Source organism: Mytilus trossulus, chromosome 1 (genome assembly GCF_036588685.1).
Source record: "Mytilus trossulus isolate FHL-02 chromosome 1, PNRI_Mtr1.1.1.hap1, whole genome shotgun sequence".
NCBI lineage: Eukaryota > Metazoa > Mollusca > Bivalvia > Mytilida > Mytilidae > Mytilus > Mytilus trossulus.
Window position 1 is genome coordinate 47970723 of NC_086373.1, and position 18948 is coordinate 47989670.

The window sequence follows — 18948 nt, forward strand, 5'->3', positions numbered from 1 at the left end:
GTATAAGTTTATTATATTTGCAGCAATGTTGAAATTTACTTATAAACATTAAAGTGTTCTGTTTTTGTTTGCAGGGTTGTTAAAACAGTAACAGGAAGTTTCAGACAAACTTTCACGTAAGTCATATTCCAGTAATACATATTTCTAGGCATTAGTTCAAATATATTTCCTTGTACTTTTTATGATGTCAATCTTAGTGATTATACTAGCTTACATTCATAATGTGAAATAATAATCACATAAAAAGCCAATCTTAACTATTAAAAGATTTTTTATGACACTATTTATAATTGTTTATCATTTTACAAAGTGCTGTGAAGTTTTTCTTTTTTGAATTGAGTACTTGTTTAAATCATTCATTATTTTACAGCTCTAAACTTATTTTCCTGAAGCATATTTTGCAAACTTCAAATTACTTTACTTTTTGATTGTGCTTTTTTAGCTCACCTGGCCCGAAGGGCCAAGTGAGCTTTTCTCATCCCTTGGCGTCCGGCGTCCGTCGTGAATTGGTAATTTTAGGGAAATTTTGCTGTTATTGGTTATTATCTTGAATATTATTATAGATAGAGATAAACTGTTAACAACAATAATGTTCAGCAAAGTAAGATCTACAAATAAGTCAACATAATCAAAGTGGTCAGTTGACCCCTTTAGGAGTTATTGCCCTTTATAGTCAATTTTTAACCATTTTTCGTAAATCTTAGTAGTCTTTTACAAAAATCTTCTTCTCTGAAACTACCTGGCCAAATTTAAACAAACTTGTCAGCAATCATCATTGGGGTATCTAGTTTAAAAAATGTGTGGCGTGACCCGGCCAACCAACCAAGATGGCCGCCATGGCTAAAAATAGAACATAGGGGTAAAATGCAGTTTTTGGCTTATAACTCAAAAACCAAAGCATTTAGAGCAAATCTAACAGGGAGTAAAATTGTTTATCAGGTCAAGATCTATCTGCCATGAAATTTTCAGATGGATCGGACAAACCGCTGTTTGGTTGATGCCCCTGAATTAGTCATTTTAAGGAAATTTCACCGTTTTTTGTTATTATCTTGAATATTATTATAGATAGAGATAAACTGTAAAGAGCAACAATGTACAGCAAAGTAAGACTTAAAAATAAGTCAACATGACCTAAATGGTCAATTGACCCCATAGGGAGTTATTGCCCTTTAAAGTCAATTTTTAACAATTTTCATAAAATTTGTAAATTTTAATTAACATTTTCGACTGAAACTCTTAGGCCAAGTTCAATATAGATAGAATGTTTGTAAGCAGCAAGAATGTTCAGTAAAGTAAGATGTACAAACACATCACCATCACCAAAACACAATTTTGTCATGAATTCAAATGCGTCCTTTGTTTAATATTCACATAGACCAAGGTGAGCGACACAGGCTCTTTGGAGCCTCTAGTTTAAACATCTGCAAGGTGATTTGAGGTGGTACCTAACACTACAGGGAGATAACTCTGTAAAGTCAGCTAAACATATTTTAGTTATGTTGTGTTGTAAAACGAATATTAAGCTTCTCAATGATCAGAATTTTTGTTTGTCAAATTGCTATAGAACCAGTGTAATTATTCTGACAAAACAAATTTTATATTTTTTTCGTATTTTTGTTAAAATGTCAAAAGTAAAAACTTGGACAAAATTTTATGAAAATTAATCGAGCCAAATTAATTTTAGTGAAAGTGTTGGGTTCTACCTTAAACCCCATATATTTCGAGGTTTGCAATCAGAAGTGAGGTTTCAAAAAGTTGCATTTGAATATCATGTGACACTGTTTTATAGTACTCTTCATCACAACGCTTTTGAATTATATTTACCCATTTCTGTTGACAGGAGACCAGGCCTATACTTTTTCCAGACGGAGAGTGGTGAAGTTGAGAAAGTTCATCATTGTGCGGTACATGTCAGAGAAACACAAAGGTTTGTAATGTTCCCCCTCTATATGAGACAATATTCAGCTTATTTGTTGGCTTTATAAATATACATTTAGATTCTTCATCTCTGTGTCCATGGTTTGATATCAGTACTTTAAATTCAGAAATTATTGTTTGCATTTATTATTGCGATTTTTGAAGAATAGACAAAAATGAGAGTTTAAATATTGCAATTTGAAGAAGAGTTGCATATTTATCCTATATTAGAATCAGTCGTGTTATTCACATTAATAAAACCTTTACAATATTAATATCTGAATATGCATAATCAATTTCAATACCTTCAAAATAAAAATAAATAAATTTAGAAATAAACTTACCATGCCCCCCTGTTACAAGAATATTTAATTCTTTAAGCTGTTGTACAATTACTGGATTTTGATTTTTGTGTTTTTAAGAATGGGCTCAATTAGCATCTACAAGATGTGCTGAATTGTTTCAAACCTTTTTTATATACAAACATCATCTGATAAAAAAGACATAAAAGTCCAACATAATTTATTTAATGTAAGTTTATTAATACTTATTTATTTCAGAGAATACAAAGTAGAACTATTAGACAGATCCTTCCAGCCAATGATATTGTTGATAGAGGAGGGTGACAGAGTATGGTGGTTCTGGGACAAATTTAAAGTTAGTTTCAAAAACTTTTATGTTATATTTCCTTTTGCTATATATGTATGCATTATCATATACAAGTCCAACAAATGAATGCACATTCACATTTGAAGTTATACATAACTTGAAAGCATCTGATAGAGGTTTCATTGAGGGAAGAAAATTGATGAATATTTTTGTACCGGTATCTCTCATTCTGAGAAGGAGCAGTATGATAAAATCTTTAAAGCTCTAGCATTTTCTAGGCTTTAATGTCATAATGACATCACAGATATATTTTCTGCTGTATGGTGACATTATTTGTCATATTCTTATTTAAAAAAAAAAGCAAAAGCAATCAAAAAAGATAACAAAAAAACCCAAAATTTCTCAAATCACACAGTACTTCAGATATACAGCTTTATACTGAAAGTGTTTCTAATACGTTATAGACTTAATGTTAAAAATAGATATCTTCATTCCCCCCCCCCTTCCTTGAAAGTTTCTCAATCCCTTTAAAAATAATATTCTTAACTGGCCAATTGGTATATTTTAATATAAAGGTTCACATATCTGCCAGCTGTCACTATTTGTGGGGGATTTCCCCCATGGAGGCTCCCAAACTGAAATTTTGAAAGAGCAATGTTGTCCACAATTTAAGCAAATCAATTTATTTTACAATGACTTTTGGCTTATAAAAGTATGAAGAAGCCAAAAAACAACATTAAAATGTATTTGCAGGCCCCCTTGCAGGTTTTTTTAGGACTATGGCAGCCATCTTGCATGCGAAACCCCCATGGGCATTTTGAAAAGTTGGCAGGTATGGGTTCAATAAACACTCAAAAACATAATTTTTGTACCATACAAAGAATATTCATTCAAGGCAACTAATTTACTGTACATGTTGTATTGTATAAGTGTTCACACTATAAAACTGTTAATAAATAAAGAAATATTGTTTATATTATTTCAGTGTAAGAAGCTACACAGTGTATACCAGATAGAGGCTCCAACTGGTGAACATGGAGATGACGAACCTTATGAAGTAAGTATATTGTCATGTAATTGTCTACAAATCGACCTGTAGACTTTTAAAATGTTGTGGAGTCCTTTGTTTTCTATTGCTGATTTTGAGAATTGAGAAAAAAATGCAGCTCATTGATACTTGGTTTCATTGTTTTTAACAGTTCTGTGTTCAGGCTTATAGAAAGTTTGTATTAGGTTTATACTTATTTTATGATTGACCTGGAAAGAAATCCACAAAAAATAGTAATTCATGAATATGATGAATAAAAATGAATCAACAGAACTTTGAATCTTATAAGGAAACTTTTTTTTTTTTTTTTTTTTTAAATCAAACACTTTAATTTATGAGAAACAAAAAAAAATAGTACTTCATGAATAACAATGAATTCACAGAATGTTGAGCTTAAATTTCACTATAGGATGTTAACTTTATTGAAAAGAATTTTTAAACACTATTGATAAACAATAAAATGATTTGAGTCAAATTAAGATTTCTGATTTTTGAATTACAAGAACTTGTTGTCAATTGCATATACTATTTTGAAATTCTATTAAGATTTAGGGGTTACTGATAATACATGTCTCTGTAATAATGTAACTTCAGTTTACATGTCTCTTTTCTGCTTTTTTCAGCCTGTACAAAATGGATTCAGAAGTTCTGTTCCAAGGTAAGATTACATTTAGTTTTTGATTACAGGTTTTATGTATATGGAATGAGTCACCACAAGCTTTTAAAAATATTCACCTGCATACTACATTCATAAGGGGTCATCCATAATTACCAACAATTTTCGAAACCTGCAAGGCAAACATTATAGGAAATTATCAATGTTTGTTCAACTTTTTACACATTCCTGATTTTTTTCCCCCTCTAAAAGACACTTTTATTCCATTTAAAATGCCCACTGTTAGGAGTAGAGTGGTAGCTTGAAAAAGTGTGCATTTTCACCCTATGGAAAATGGTTTACAATGTATGACTGCAAAACACAGATTAAACTTTTTCAAGTTTCTCTTCATGAATTGGTTAATTCCTTCATCTGAATTGTGGTGTCTTTAACTGTCATCTGTTATAACATTACAGCTAACTAGAATTAGAAATTGGATGCTGTCATCTTATAAAACCACATTAATCAAGCATTAGAAGTTGGATGCTCATGATTTGTAAATGTTTTTTTTAAATGTTTTTCAGTAAACAAGGCCTACTGTCCCATGAATTCTACACTCCAGGAGTTTATTATTACTCAGATCAGAACTTCCAAGAAGCTGCAGAATACATAGGAACAATTATAGTCAAGCCAAAACAGAAGGAACACTATGTAGACTTAACAGAGAAAGGCTTTACACAAGGTCAAATATGCTTTTATAAAGTGGAAATATGTCTTCATAGAGACATATTCAGTAGAATTTCATTTAAAAATATGGATTGTATAGGTGTAATGATTGCAGCTATGATTGAAGAATCATTCATTTTACTTTTAAGAACCCATCCAGTCAGTTGCCACAGTGATATATTCTTTATATTTTTCCTTAATTCCTAAATTCAGCTGTTTTTTTAGAGCATTTCTAGGGTTAGTTAAAACTGAACATCCTTTAAAAAGAATATGGGTTGTTAAATTCTAACTTCCTTAATATTCTTTTATGGTTTCAATAAATGAAAGTTTTGTATTTTATAATTTTCTTCAAGTATCTGAAGATGTGATGATGTTTTAGTCTAAAGTAAATATAATTGACATTGCTTAGGTATACAGTGATTATTAGATTATATGTGGTATTCAAACTATTTAAATTGTTTTAGGCAATATAGGAAAGGTGTACTGACATAAGTAGTCTCTAAACACATTAGCTCCATGGAGCTTTCTTTAGTAGAAGCCATATTAACTATGTGTATCAGTGAGAAAAATGTAAAAGCATAAAAATATAGTATATATACCAATACACATAATTAACAGCTCCTGGTGATGTTTGATAGCCTGACCGGTTTCGGTCCATGAAGGACCTTCATCAGAGGCAGAATGGTGGATTAATGTTTTATTTATATAGATATGGTAACCGGCGTTTGAGTTAATCAACGGTTGAGTTAACCGCGGTTGAGTTAACCAGTGGTTGAGTTATCTTAATATTTGGCTTATGATACACCTAAATATCAAGTCTTGAAATAGTACTTCCTAGTAGTCATGCAGTCTTGACCTCAGGCTTATGATACACCTGTATATCAAGTCTTGAAATAGTAATTCATGGTAGTCATGCAGTCTTGATTTTTGGCTTATGATTCACCTAAATATCAAGTCTAATAATAGTATTTCAAGACTGCATGACTACTAGGAAGTACTATTTCAAGACTTGATATTTAGGTGTATCATAAGCCAAATATTAAGATCACATAACTACCTTGAAATACTATTCCAAGACTTGATATTTAGGTGGATCATAAGCCAAAGATCAAGACTAAATGATTACTATGTACTTCTTAAATTATTAAAACACTCTTTATCCAATGCTAAAGCCCAAATAAGGTTATATTATCAGGTCACATGTTTACCGTAAAGTGTAAAAATGTTTACCGTAACATGTCAAAAAGTTTACTGTAACATGAACATTAGCTAAATATAGATAATTGTAACCATGGAAAATCCCACTGGGATTTTTCACCTGTTAACTCAACCGCCGGTAAACTCAACCGCCGGTTATCTCAACCGCCGGTAAACTCAACCGCTGGTTAACTCAACCGCCGGTAAACTCAACAGCTGCTTAACTCAACCGCCGCTTAACCCAACCGCCGGTTAACTCAACCACTTGTTAACTCAACAGCCGGTTAACTCAACCGCCGGTTACCATATCTATATAAATAGGGTGCAAACATTAATCCACCATTCTGCCTCTGATGAGGTAGCAATACACAGTTAGAAGTTTAGTTTCGCATTATGGCCCCTGTGAATTTTTTAAATATGAAAGTTTTTGTACAATAAAATTGATTTTTAGGTAATTGAAGAATAATATAGCCTTCTTAGTGGGTTTATATGAACATGTAGATTGATTTTAACATGTTTTATAGGCCATTTCAATGATTGACAGTCCGTATTTTCCTATCCGTACCGTTCATAGGTCCATAAATTATTGTAGTGTTTATCAACAAAGATTTTGCGCTCCATCTTTTCAATTCAATTTTATGGAAAAACGAGCAGGAAGACATATGATTTTTTTTGGACCACTTGATAGATATAAACCTATGGATTCAGGAAAGGTATCACTGTAATTCATTGAAATTTTCCTTTAGACCAAATTATGGAGACTTTTGTGACATGTTCACCCCCCTTTTTTGCTATATTTTGTATCTAAGAAATGCAGATTGTTGCCATGGTTACACCCAAAAGGGATTATATTTCACCCTTATGACCATTAGAAATCAAATCTATGGAAGATTCTCTTTCTACAAGTATATACATGCATAACACACATATAAAGCCTTCTTTGTTAGACAGGAGGGGAAAGGGGGTGTTTAAAAATTATGAGTGTCAATTTTAAGTTTTTTTCCTAACTGTGTATTGCTACCTTATGGCATTTGACAAAGCAAATAATTGCCTTTTTTTCAGACAAACATACCACAAAACTATTGATATTTAGGTTATAGATACAATTCTAAGGAAGAAACAACCTTTAGTATGACAATGTATGTTAGTTTTGTTGTTTATTGTCCTTAGCAACCAATATAGACATTTTGACACATAGACTTGGTTCCGTTATTAATTGATACTTTATTGGCTACCCCTTGGAAAAGAAGATTGCGCGTTATGTAGAAACCTTAGAAGGGAACGCTTTATATTTTTTCATGCGACTAAATCAAATTTATTATTTTAGCAAGTATAAAGTCACAAGTTAGCATGAATTAAGCCCAATTTTTTCCCCGCTGTTATAAATAAATTCAGTATTGACTAAATTTTAACCAAGGCCTTGGTATGGTAATACACAACAAAATTGACATTCTAGAGCTTTAAAATAGCTTTAACTTGTAAAAGTTGTCTACTGTTAAGGTTAATTTAGGTTTTTAAACAAGGAAAGACAGGCTTAGAAGGTATAGTTTTAGAAAATTGACTAAAAAAGGAGAAAATGCACTTTGACATGGCATGTTTCATAAAATCACTTTTTTGTTGCATTTCAGTGTCAACTGCTAACCTTCATAAAATATTTATTTCTGAACAAATTTTCAAAACTAGCAGGCGAAAATGCTCGTTTTAACTAGTAGAAAACAGAAATCCATTTAAAGTGGAATTGGGAAAAAAAAATGTTAATCCTTAAGGTAGCAATACACAGTTAGAAGTTTAGTTTCGCATTATGGCCCCTGTGAATTTTTTAAATATGAAAGTTTTTGTACAATAAAATTGATTTTTAGGTAATTGAAGAATAATATAGCCTTCTTAGTGGGTTTATATGAACATGTAGATTGATTTTAACATGTTTTATAGGCCATTTCAATGATTGACAGTCCGTATTTTCCTATCCGTACCGTTCATAGGTCCATAAATTATTGTAGTGTTTATCAACAAAGATTTTGCGCTCGATCTTTTCAATTCAATTTTATGGAAAAACGAGCAGGAAAAGACATATGATTTTTTTTGGACCACTTGATAGATATAAACCTATGGATTCAGGAAAGGTATCACTGTAATTCATTGAAATTTTCCTTTAGACCAAATTATGGAGACTTTTGTGACATGTTCACCCCCCTTTTTTGCTATATTTTGTATCTAAGAAATGCAGATTGTTGCCATGGTTACACCCAAAAGGGATTATATTTCACCCTTATGACCATTAGAAATCAAATCTATGGAAGATTCTCTTTCTACAAGTATATACATGCATAACACACATATAAAGCCTTCTTTGTTAGACAGGAGGGGAAAGGGGGTGTTTAAAAATTATGAGTGTCAATTTTAAGTTTTTTTCCTAACTGTGTATTGCTACCTGAAGGTCCTTTATGGACCGAAACCGGTCAGGCTATCAAACATCACCAGGCGCTGTTAATTATGTGTATTGGTATATATACTATATTTTTATTATTTATTTAAATTGTTTTACACTAGTCAATTTTGGGCCATTAATAGCTTGCTGATTGGTTAGGGCCAAGGATTTCATGTTGAAGGCCATACTTTTGATGGAGAGTTGTCTCATTGGCACTCCTACCACATCATCTTATTTATATGTCTAGAAGGTCTCCTCACTGAATCTCATCTCAGATAATTTTTCAATGAGATTGTTGCAGAGATACGTTTTCCAGAATAATAGATAGCTTGTTAATCCTAACAATAGAAAATGTTCTTAGTTTAAACAATATTTATATTTCAAAAGTGCACACAAATTACAATAATACAATAGAAATACAGGGATTTGGAAACAAGAAAAACTTATATAAGTTAGTCACCCTTGAGCTATATTACTAAGGGTCTTTCACATTTTATTTACAGCAGATTATAAAAATGTCTTTTATCCTAATAAATTTTTGTTATTATTTAAATGTATTGTTATTATAGATGTTGTGAACGCCCAGACAGGAGACAGAATTTGGTGGACCTGGGATGCGGAAGAAAGTCTTAAAAGAGATCACATATTTCATATATCTGAAGTTGATAAAATGCTTAACCCACTTGCTAAATTACCCACTTCTGAAAATGGTATGTTAATAAATTAATGTGTCAAAGGTTTAAAATTATAACAACAAAATTAACATTTACAGGAACTTAAATTTGCAGAAAATTTATCAAATTTTAAATTTATTATATCAATATATATTGGATGCTTTTAATTATGTGTTAATGAGACAGAGAAATAGTGTTACAAAAAATAGAGTTCAATCAATTGTCTGCAATGCCACACAGTATGCAAAGATCTGAGCCTGCAAAATGTGCTTGAAAATTTAGCAGAAACTATAAAAGATCAGCCATTTGTAATGTTCCGGACCATATGAGTATCTGGACCATACGCGTATGGTCATGACCATATGGGTATATCCTCATATGGTCCGACCATACGCGTATGGTCGAGGTAATCAACACGTATACTTTTAAACTCTTCATTAGGTGTTACGTTGTTACGTCACTAAAATGTCATTTTATTATACATTCTGTATATTAAAAAAACTTATTAAAAAAAAACAGTTTCACACAGTTAATATTACTTACTATTTGTAAGTACAATTATAAAAAGATGCCAAATTTAAATGAACATATTGTACAAGGAATTTTATTGTTTAAAATAGGTGACATCACCGGCAAGGATCATGATATTTTTTAAAGATCATGATTTTTTTAAGTAAAATATTAAAAGTGTATGTTTCTTTATCTTTTTCTATTCTTTTTTCTACACTTCTTTTTGATCTATAAGATGGTAAAATAGCATTTAAGAGCCATGGAATAGCCAATGACTTTATTTAATTTGATCTTTGATATTCATTTTACGAGATTTGAGATCTAGAGTTTCTCAAAAACACCGTAGACACATCGGAATTGTCCAAGTTGATATCACTGCATGCAGCAAAAACAAGCAATCCCAGAAAAAGTACATGCATGGTACCGTGTGAATTTCATTCTGAGTATACAAAAACATACACGAATACAATTAGCGATTAAAACTAAGATCAACTGACTGTGGCCATCAATATTTAATGTTTATGTAGCTTTTGGCGTGTAAAATTAATACATTTGTTTGTAATCACATTTGTTTTTAAGATAAAGTTTATTGTATTATTTCTATTGTAAATTTGAAAAAATACCTATATGGTCCAAATACTCATATGGTCCGGCCCGTTAATAACCAAACGAGTATAATACTCATATGGTCCGACCATAAGCGTACGGTCGGACCATATGAGTATACGCATATGGTCATGACCATACGCGTATGGTCCAAATACTCATATGGTCCGGAACAGTAACAAATTCCTCAAATTACAAAGAAAACTTGAAATGAAACAAAAATATTTTTAATTATACATTTTTTCAACTGTTATATGTAATGACTGATAAATTCTTTTACAGAAAAATACCACCACCTAAATGAGGATGCCATCAGACTTTGTACAAGTGTTGGTCTGGCAACTACGCAATACACTACCATAGGGGTGTATAATTACAGAATCGTGAATGGACCAGATAGCATGAATACATGTTCAGTAATAGTTAATCCTGGACCAAAGGTAATAACTCTAAAAACAACTGAGATAATATAACTATGATGATATGTCAATATTTTGACTTTTTTAGATGATATTCCAAGGGTCATTCCATGAAAATCAATAGGGAGGAAAGGAAAGAAGGGACGGTTTTTTTTGGGGGGAGGGGGGGGGATATAGGTCATTTATAAAAAAAGATTATCTTTTGAAATAATTTGGTTTATTTGCATTCCTTGTCACCCACATCAATTTTAATGGAATAGTTCTAAATCAAAGCAAATACACTTTTTAATTATTAGGTAGATACAAAATTATTTTATAATGAGACTCAAATATCCCATAGTGCACTTTCTATTCATTTTGATGAGAAAAATGCTAGAAAAATATGTTAAAACACAAACAGCTTATGTTGTAACCTAGTTAATTGGAATCAAATTGAAAATAATTGTTTAATATCCACAGATTTTGACAAAACTCCTCAAGTGTGAATCTATTAATGTAAAGTTATACAAGGTTGAAATTCTAACTGTATTTAAAGATTCTCTGGCTCTTTACACAAAAATCTTATGAACTTAATTAATCATAAGTTTTACTGAAATGTTCAAGACAACATTTTAATTCGTGGATCACCTGTACCCACAAAATCTACTTAAATTAGTATACAATGTAATATTAAACTAATTAGCTATGAATGACAATTTGTTTTAACTTTCTTTTTTATAGAACCATACAATACATCTGACAGACAATGGATTTGAACCTAAAGTGATCACAGTCCGTCCTAATGATAGAGTCTGGTGGGTGTGGCAGTCAAGTAAAAAACCACATGATATCATTCAAGTAAGTAATAAAAAATGTGCAGATATGGTATGAGTGCCATTAAGACATCTTTCCACTAGAGATTAGTTGGCTTGTTTTGATCTTTTATATGCAGCTGAATTTTGTGTAATATAGTCAGAAGCCAGGAGTTTTTCGAAAAATGAATACATGTTTTAAATTAGTTTAATTGAAATTATGAAGATTTTATCAATGGATAAATAAGGTTATATACTATTGTCTATGCTAATACATTGTATTTTAGATGGGAGCCAGCATCAATTTTGATAATATTCCTGAAAAAGTTACCTCAGTCATGTAGGTTTAGCGTTGTAATGATAAAACAAATAAAAGCAGAGTAATAATTCTTAATAAATATTTTAATGAGTATGGTGTTTTAAAGACACATCATCTTTTTTTTCATTATTATATTGTGATCTAGCACAGTGTAACAGTATTACCAATTATTTCAGGTATCTCACCAAGGCAAGCCAATAGATGATGGATTCTGTAGTGGACAGGCCAGAGATGCCCCCTCAGCCTTTATGCATCAGTTTATGGCACCAGGTGTATTCTATTTTATCAGGTAAGTAAGAACAAAAATAGGATTATTTTTGGAAAAATATTATCAGCTCAAAATTAATATTTTATTAAACCTTATTGATAGATCTAATAGAGTTTTGAAGGGGGAAAATTCAGGTCAACGTTTTCAGTGTCAAAAATGGTGGATATTTCAGAGTACAATATACCATAGTGTGATACATATGTAGATATTCTTACTCTTGTTTCTATGAATTGGTAAAATCTTTTGGACACAAAACTACAATGTATATGGTTATGAACCTTTAATTGTCTGAAGAAAAATGATTTTGTCACCTAGTTATTGTTTCAATAACTCTCCATGAGATTTATTGAACTAATAAGTTTAAACAACAATTGTTAAGAACATATGCTTCTGGTCTTAGTCAATATACATTTATTGTCTTGCTATACTTGACAATTTTGTTCTCCATTTCAGTTCTGTTTTGCCAAAAGTATTTGGTGCTATTGTTGTTTCAACACAACCACAGGTAAGAGGAACTTTTTGTAATTTTAAAATTATAACAGATTTTTCTGTGTTAATTGTAATAAGGACCTGTCCTTGTCATAGCTAAATTGGAAAACGGCACACAACTAAAGTGGAATCATCCAGTATGAATCCCTTTACAGTAGACCTTGATTTTGCGTTAAAAAAATTATCTCGCATAAATTTGTTTCACACATAAGTTTTCAACACTTTGAATTTTAGCATGAGAAAATGTCAGATGTATGCATGATGCAAGCATTATTAAGAATTAATGCAGTTTTTTTTCTATTTATACCCCCGCTTTACCCCGCTTTAAAAAAGGGGGGGTATACTGTTTTACCTCTGTCTGTCCGTCAGTCCGTCCGTCAGTCAGTCCGTCCAACAAAACTTTCGTCACATTTTTCTCAGGAACTACACATCCACCGTTTCTGTAATTTGGTATCAACATTTATATATGTCAGCCATACCGTGTGATGCGTTTTCAGATTCAAGTTGAAAATTTTCGTCACATTTTTCTCAGGAACTACAATACAAGGATTTCTGAAATTTGGTTTCAGGATTTATATAAGTCAGCTATACCGTGTGATGCGTTTTCAGATTCATCACTCGACAACTTCCTGGTTACCGAACACTTGTATGATTTTACACATGATAGCCAAGTTGAAAATTTTCGTCACATTTTTCTCAGGAATTACAATACAAGGATTTCTGAAATTTGGTTTCAGGATTTATATAGGTCAGCTATACCGTGTGATGCGTTTTCAGATTCATCACTCGACAACTTCCTGTTTACCGAACACTTGCATATTTTTACACTATTAATATTATCCACTTGCGGCGGGGGTATCATCAGTGAGCAGTAGCTCGCAGTTTCACTTGTTCTTTCTCTCTCTCTCTCTCTACTAGATGAACATTAATGGTGTATATTTACTTCAAATTCCACAGGTACATGAAGTGAATGTAGCATTAGAGATCAGACCAGACCCAGTAACAATCAAATGTAATGACATTGTATGTTGGATATTTAGAGGATTGAGGTCATATGATGTGGCTGAAGTTAAAAATGTTGATCAGCTCACGACAGAGGAATTAGAATCAGCAGCCGTCACACCAAGGTTTGTTGTCTTCATTTTCAAATATGTTCTCTTAAGACTACTTTTTTGTTTTTAGACAACTCATAAAACCTTTTTGAGTAAAAGAGGGATGAAAGATACCAGAGGGACAGTTAAACTCATAAATCGAAAATAAACTGACAACACCATGGCTCAAAATGAAAAAGACAAACAGACAAACAATAGTACACATGACACAACATAGAAAACTAAAGAATAAGTAACAGGAACCCCACCTAAAACTAGGATTAAGTTATTATACAATTGTTAATTTTATAATGGAAACAAGATACTAGATAAATACTATAGGAATCATTTACTGTAAATTCAGAAATGGATATAGCTAAACCAGGAATTCATGAACATTGTCATCCCTGAACAATAATAAATCCACACAGTATTTCTGTCAAATTTTCTAAAAACTATTATTCAGATATTTAGGTGATCCATAATTTTATTTTAGACATAAAAAAGTGGTGTTTTGTATTGGCATATTAATACAATATAGCTGTTGTTCGAAATTAATTTAATCTACTAAATTAGACATATTTTTTTGCAGACGATGTATATCACAAGCTGTACAGAAGACAGGAGTAATACATTTCTACAGTAAATCATTCAAAAGACAGAAGAAAGAGTCTGATAATGTAAGATATATATAAATAAGTGTTGTATCGTAAAGTGATAATTTCCTGTTGATCTTGGCTTCAAAATAACAATGGTTTTGTAATTTGAAATTACCTGTTTTATATCTTTAAACAAGAACTGGATATAATTTGATATAAACTCATGTTATTTGATGTAAACAAATATATGGTTTTCTAGCAATCACAGTGGAAAATTATTTTGATTCTGAAAATTGCCTTGAGTTCAGAAAAATCAGTATAAAGTTTAGAATAAAAGATAGAATGGGAAATACAAGTATTTCTGGAATATATATTTATGCATCATCACCAGGTATACTCTGGTCCAATGATTGTGGTTGAGGGGAATGAAGAAGTGAGTCAGTGTGAGCTTTAGGCTAGATGTTTTGGAACCACTCTATGCTACAATATTTTTTTACTTAGTCAGTTTTGCCAAAAAATGATAAATAAACTCATGATAGATACTCATAGATCATAAAATCAATATTACTGAGTTGATCATTGGATAAAACAAACTGATTTCATAAAAACGTACATGGGACCCAGGAAAGACAACTTGAATTGACCACTTAAGATCAATGGGGGAAATGCTGCTGTTAAAAAAAAATTCAAGAGCTTTGCCTTGCTGCCATGAATATATGTAGGAAAAGCCTCAGGTTAAAAACACATGATTCAAGCTGTAGTGCCCAAGATCTTTGATTTCAGCTTGTAACATTTTGTTGTAATCTACATTTTCAATAATTATTGATCAATTTTAGAAAATTGTGTCATTTAGATTTGTGATGATGATGATGATGATGATGATGATGATATGCAGAATTTCTTATTTGTTTGTTTAGCAAGAGAAAAGTGAGGAAATGGAGCTTTGCTGTATTGCTTCATATTATCTGCTAAATAGATTTAGATTTTTAGTTATAGGTTTTAGAGCTGTTATCTTTAAAGTCTGACAAGTGAAACTTTATTTTTAGGTGAACTAAGTTTTCAAAAGAAAATCAAAAACTGGTATATTATACCATTAAGATGCCTATACATTTAACAATATTTATTTTATAAATGTATCCATCCGAACTGTTACTAAATATAGAAAATTTCAAAATATGAGAGGACATTGTGACATATTAACACATATTCTAGTTATTCTAGATTTTTGCATATTACTTTTGATTGATAGTTGAACCAAACGATTTGATGGTGGTGAAAAAAACACATTTGAAAATTTTAGTATACCTTCATAAAGTTGAAGAGGTTATTTTTAAAGGCGTAACTTGTATTTGCTGATAACCTAAACCTTTAAAAAAATATATTTGGGAAGAATTGTCTCGAAATCTGAATGTTGATTTGATATTTACAGTTGATGGATGACATCAGAGTTAGCAGTGTGATTTGTGATGAGCGCTATGACAATCAAGTATGTCGTTTGGATTCAGAAGGTTTCCATCCACACTTCCTGTATGTAACAAAGGTAAGTATTGTTTCCATGACAACAATCTTTTGTGAGTTTTGAAAAAAAAAATTATGGTTCTTTTCAATGTCATTTGGATGACTTGGCTGCTGTTTGATATTCAGTGGGTGGTATATTGCAATCACTTTCTTGTCTACAACCATCAGTAACAGTGATCAGTAATGTTTGTTACATATACTCAACATATTTATCAAGGAATTATTAAATGCATGTCAAGGACTTTATATTAATGTCCATTTGTATCATGTAAGTGATTTTCATTACCATGATTACGTAGATTCATACTTTGAGTTTTTATATAAAAAAAAAATATTTCAGTGTTAATGTAAAAAGACCTATAAGTTGACTTCACTATTAATAAATTTTGACAAAACAGTTTTTTTTTTGCTGTTTAAAAATCAAGCAAATTGTTGAGAATACATTCAACATGGATATTAAGACAAAAAAAATTAAATTAAAAGAATAAACAAATGTACAGAGGCTGCAAGGGAAAACATTTTCATAATTACTGTTGTTTTATAATATTTTATTTCACTATTTTTCAGGGTCAGAGTGTTTTATGGACCTGGAAAGGGAATGAAGAAGCTCATAACATTATACATGTATCATCTCCTGAAAGCAAGGTAAATTAATCTTGGATAATAAGATGATATGGGTGCAATATAAGGAAGTCATTTATCTTTTGGATGAAATATTGAGGCTCCATTAAAAATGAAAATGATGGAGTTTGCTTGTGTGTAGGGATATACAATGAATTTATTTTTTTTGTTGGTGAAATGTTGAAACCATAATTTCACTGATATCTACAAAAGAACTTCTGTCAGAAGAATGACCTCGTCTTGGAATTTTGGAATTATACATCTGGGTGAAAAGTTGAGCCACAATTTCTTTAATACCTTAACATAGGTGAAATTACATTGACGGATCCATCCATTTTAAAAAGGGGGGTTCCCAAACCAGAGTAACTATATGCTCCAATTCAAATGCATTGATCGGCCAAAAAAAGGAGGGGTTCAAACCCCTGGATCCGCCACTGAATTAAACAATATCAAAGACATTTTAGATTTGAAGATAACATCCTAATTGACAATTTAACCATCATGTTTATTATCATGAGTAATCAAGCAAGCAACACAAAACTAAAAAAATAATATTTCAATGAATACTGATATTTAGAATTTCTTAGATATATATCAGAAATTTTAGTTCAGGAAGAACTATGTATGTTATTCATATCATAAAAGAACATGACTTCAATATTTTGCCATAAGTCTTTAATAGATGATTTATAAATGACCTATTGATGTTATTAGGAAATGTCAAATGCACCTACCCAAGAAAATGAAGTAAGTCTAAGTTAGCTGGCACGCTAGTAAAAAATCAACTACTAGTATTTGATTTACAGCACATATATATAATATAATCAGAATTAGATCTTTTTCAGCATTGCAAATATGTCAATAGATTTATAATGATTCTGCAACAATTTGAATTGCAAACAGCAAAATGCAAATGAGTTTACAGTTTGTTTGCAACAGTCTAGATAATAAGCAGCAATTATGCAAATAGGGATAATATTTAAAAGCCCACAAGAAAAAAAAATTAATAATGTCAAAATTCATTTAATTTTTTTATGAGATGAGATATTGAAAATGAATGTCAGTGTTATGAATAGATTTTTTTGTCATCATGCTTAAATATTCTGCTAGATTGAAGAAATATTAGTTGGGTGTATTTATGCATTGTACTATGAAAGAAAAGCTATATATTTGTACTTCATGTGATTTTTATCCAATGCATTCAAAAATAAAAGATTTTAGGGATTGCTATAGAAACATTTTTCCTTTATATATTTTCTCAATAGAACATATTTACTCAGAATACTAAAATTAATATTGCTTTTCGAAGGTTTGCAATTATTTGAAGGTATTTTGCCATGAATTTGCCTGATTTCATAGTTAATTATTGCACCATAAATCATCCATGTGGCAACAATTGTTCAATTACAGTCAGATCCTTATGGTTTAAAAATGTCTCTTTTGAAAGGTTTATGTACAATACATTGTTAAAGCAGTAACTCAAAAAAGCATCAACTGGTTTGTAACATACATATATCAATAATTTGAAACTGATTGATTTTTAAACAGGAACCATTGAATGTGATATCTGGACCAAAAGCCTTTAACAGTGGGAAGCCTACATCTGACAACAGTTTCCTGTATACATTTGATGAGCCAGGATCTTACACAGTGGCTTCACAGGGAGCACCTGGTTATTCCTGTATCGTATTTGTCCTGGCAGCAGGTAGGTTGACAAAAAAGAAGATGTGGTATGATTGCCAATGTGACAACTCTCCACAAGAGACCAAAATGACACAGAAATTAACAGATATAGGTCACAGTACAATTAGGTTGATTAGAAAGTTGTTAAGATAAAACGTCAAACAATAAAAATATAACAACTTGTGGTAACCAAAAGATATGTGTTGAATGATAATCTATGGTTCTTCCTAGTATCAATGTAATTTAATGACATGATTCTCGACTTAGGATGATTTAGATCTTCCCATGCATGGAAGGGGAGGGCAGGTTAGATATTGCTGTTATTAACATATAATATGTGTTTTATACTCTCTCTATTATTGATACTTCTACATTTTACTTTTAGTAATTTTGTTTGGTTTCCACACCTAAACCAGCCAAAAGACTGATGTTATTTCATGTATCAGTATTTTGTTTTCAATTTAAGCTTTAAACACATTCCAAGCTAAACATATATATGCAGACTTTAATAGGATGAACAATTAATGAAGAATGTTTGTTTTTTTCTAGTTTTAATCTATCTTGCTTAATTGAAGTTATTGAATCTTTTTATCAAAACGTATCAACCCTCTTTATTTCAGCTGGAAGAGTGTCTGATCCTTTTATATCGTCAGTAGATGGAGGGTCGGTTAACAGTGGGACAAAAATTACATTAGGTTGTGATTCTCCTGGTTCCAAGATATATTTCACCATAGATGGAGCACCACCAGAGTTACATCTAGACTCAGCAAAGGTATAAACTTATTGTCTAATAAGATTAACAATACAAAGTATATGGCAATATGAACTGAACAATATGGC

The 18948-nt window shown here is 31.2% G+C and overlaps 1 protein-coding gene across 12 annotated transcripts in view; it reads left to right on the forward strand.

Annotated features, from left to right (window-relative positions):
- The window catches only part of LOC134726026 (uncharacterized), a 95801-nt gene that overhangs the window by 23997 nt on the left and 52856 nt on the right, over positions 1 to 18948 (forward strand). For 9 of the 12 annotated variants that reach the window (XM_063590483.1, XM_063590392.1, XM_063590400.1 and 6 more), the window contains exons 7-25: positions 75 to 116; positions 1841 to 1927; positions 2478 to 2574; positions 3512 to 3583; positions 4198 to 4232; positions 4754 to 4911; positions 9090 to 9230; positions 10593 to 10750; positions 11450 to 11566; positions 12016 to 12128; positions 12561 to 12612; positions 13554 to 13723; positions 14280 to 14367; positions 14678 to 14719; positions 15716 to 15826; positions 16372 to 16449; positions 17140 to 17172; positions 17974 to 18130; positions 18729 to 18880. In XM_063590483.1, coding sequence (XP_063446553.1) covers positions 75 to 116; positions 1841 to 1927; positions 2478 to 2574; positions 3512 to 3583; positions 4198 to 4232; positions 4754 to 4911; positions 9090 to 9230; positions 10593 to 10750; positions 11450 to 11566; positions 12016 to 12128; positions 12561 to 12612; positions 13554 to 13723; positions 14280 to 14367; positions 14678 to 14719; positions 15716 to 15826; positions 16372 to 16449; positions 17140 to 17172; positions 17974 to 18130; positions 18729 to 18880 — 1903 coding nt within the window. The remainder of the gene's footprint in view (positions 1 to 74; positions 117 to 1840; positions 1928 to 2477; positions 2575 to 3511; positions 3584 to 4197; positions 4233 to 4753; positions 4912 to 9089; positions 9231 to 10592; positions 10751 to 11449; positions 11567 to 12015; positions 12129 to 12560; positions 12613 to 13553; positions 13724 to 14279; positions 14368 to 14677; positions 14720 to 15715; positions 15827 to 16371; positions 16450 to 17139; positions 17173 to 17973; positions 18131 to 18728; positions 18881 to 18948) is intronic. The other 3 variants (XM_063590419.1, XM_063590437.1, XM_063590446.1) reach the window with 3 other exon arrangements.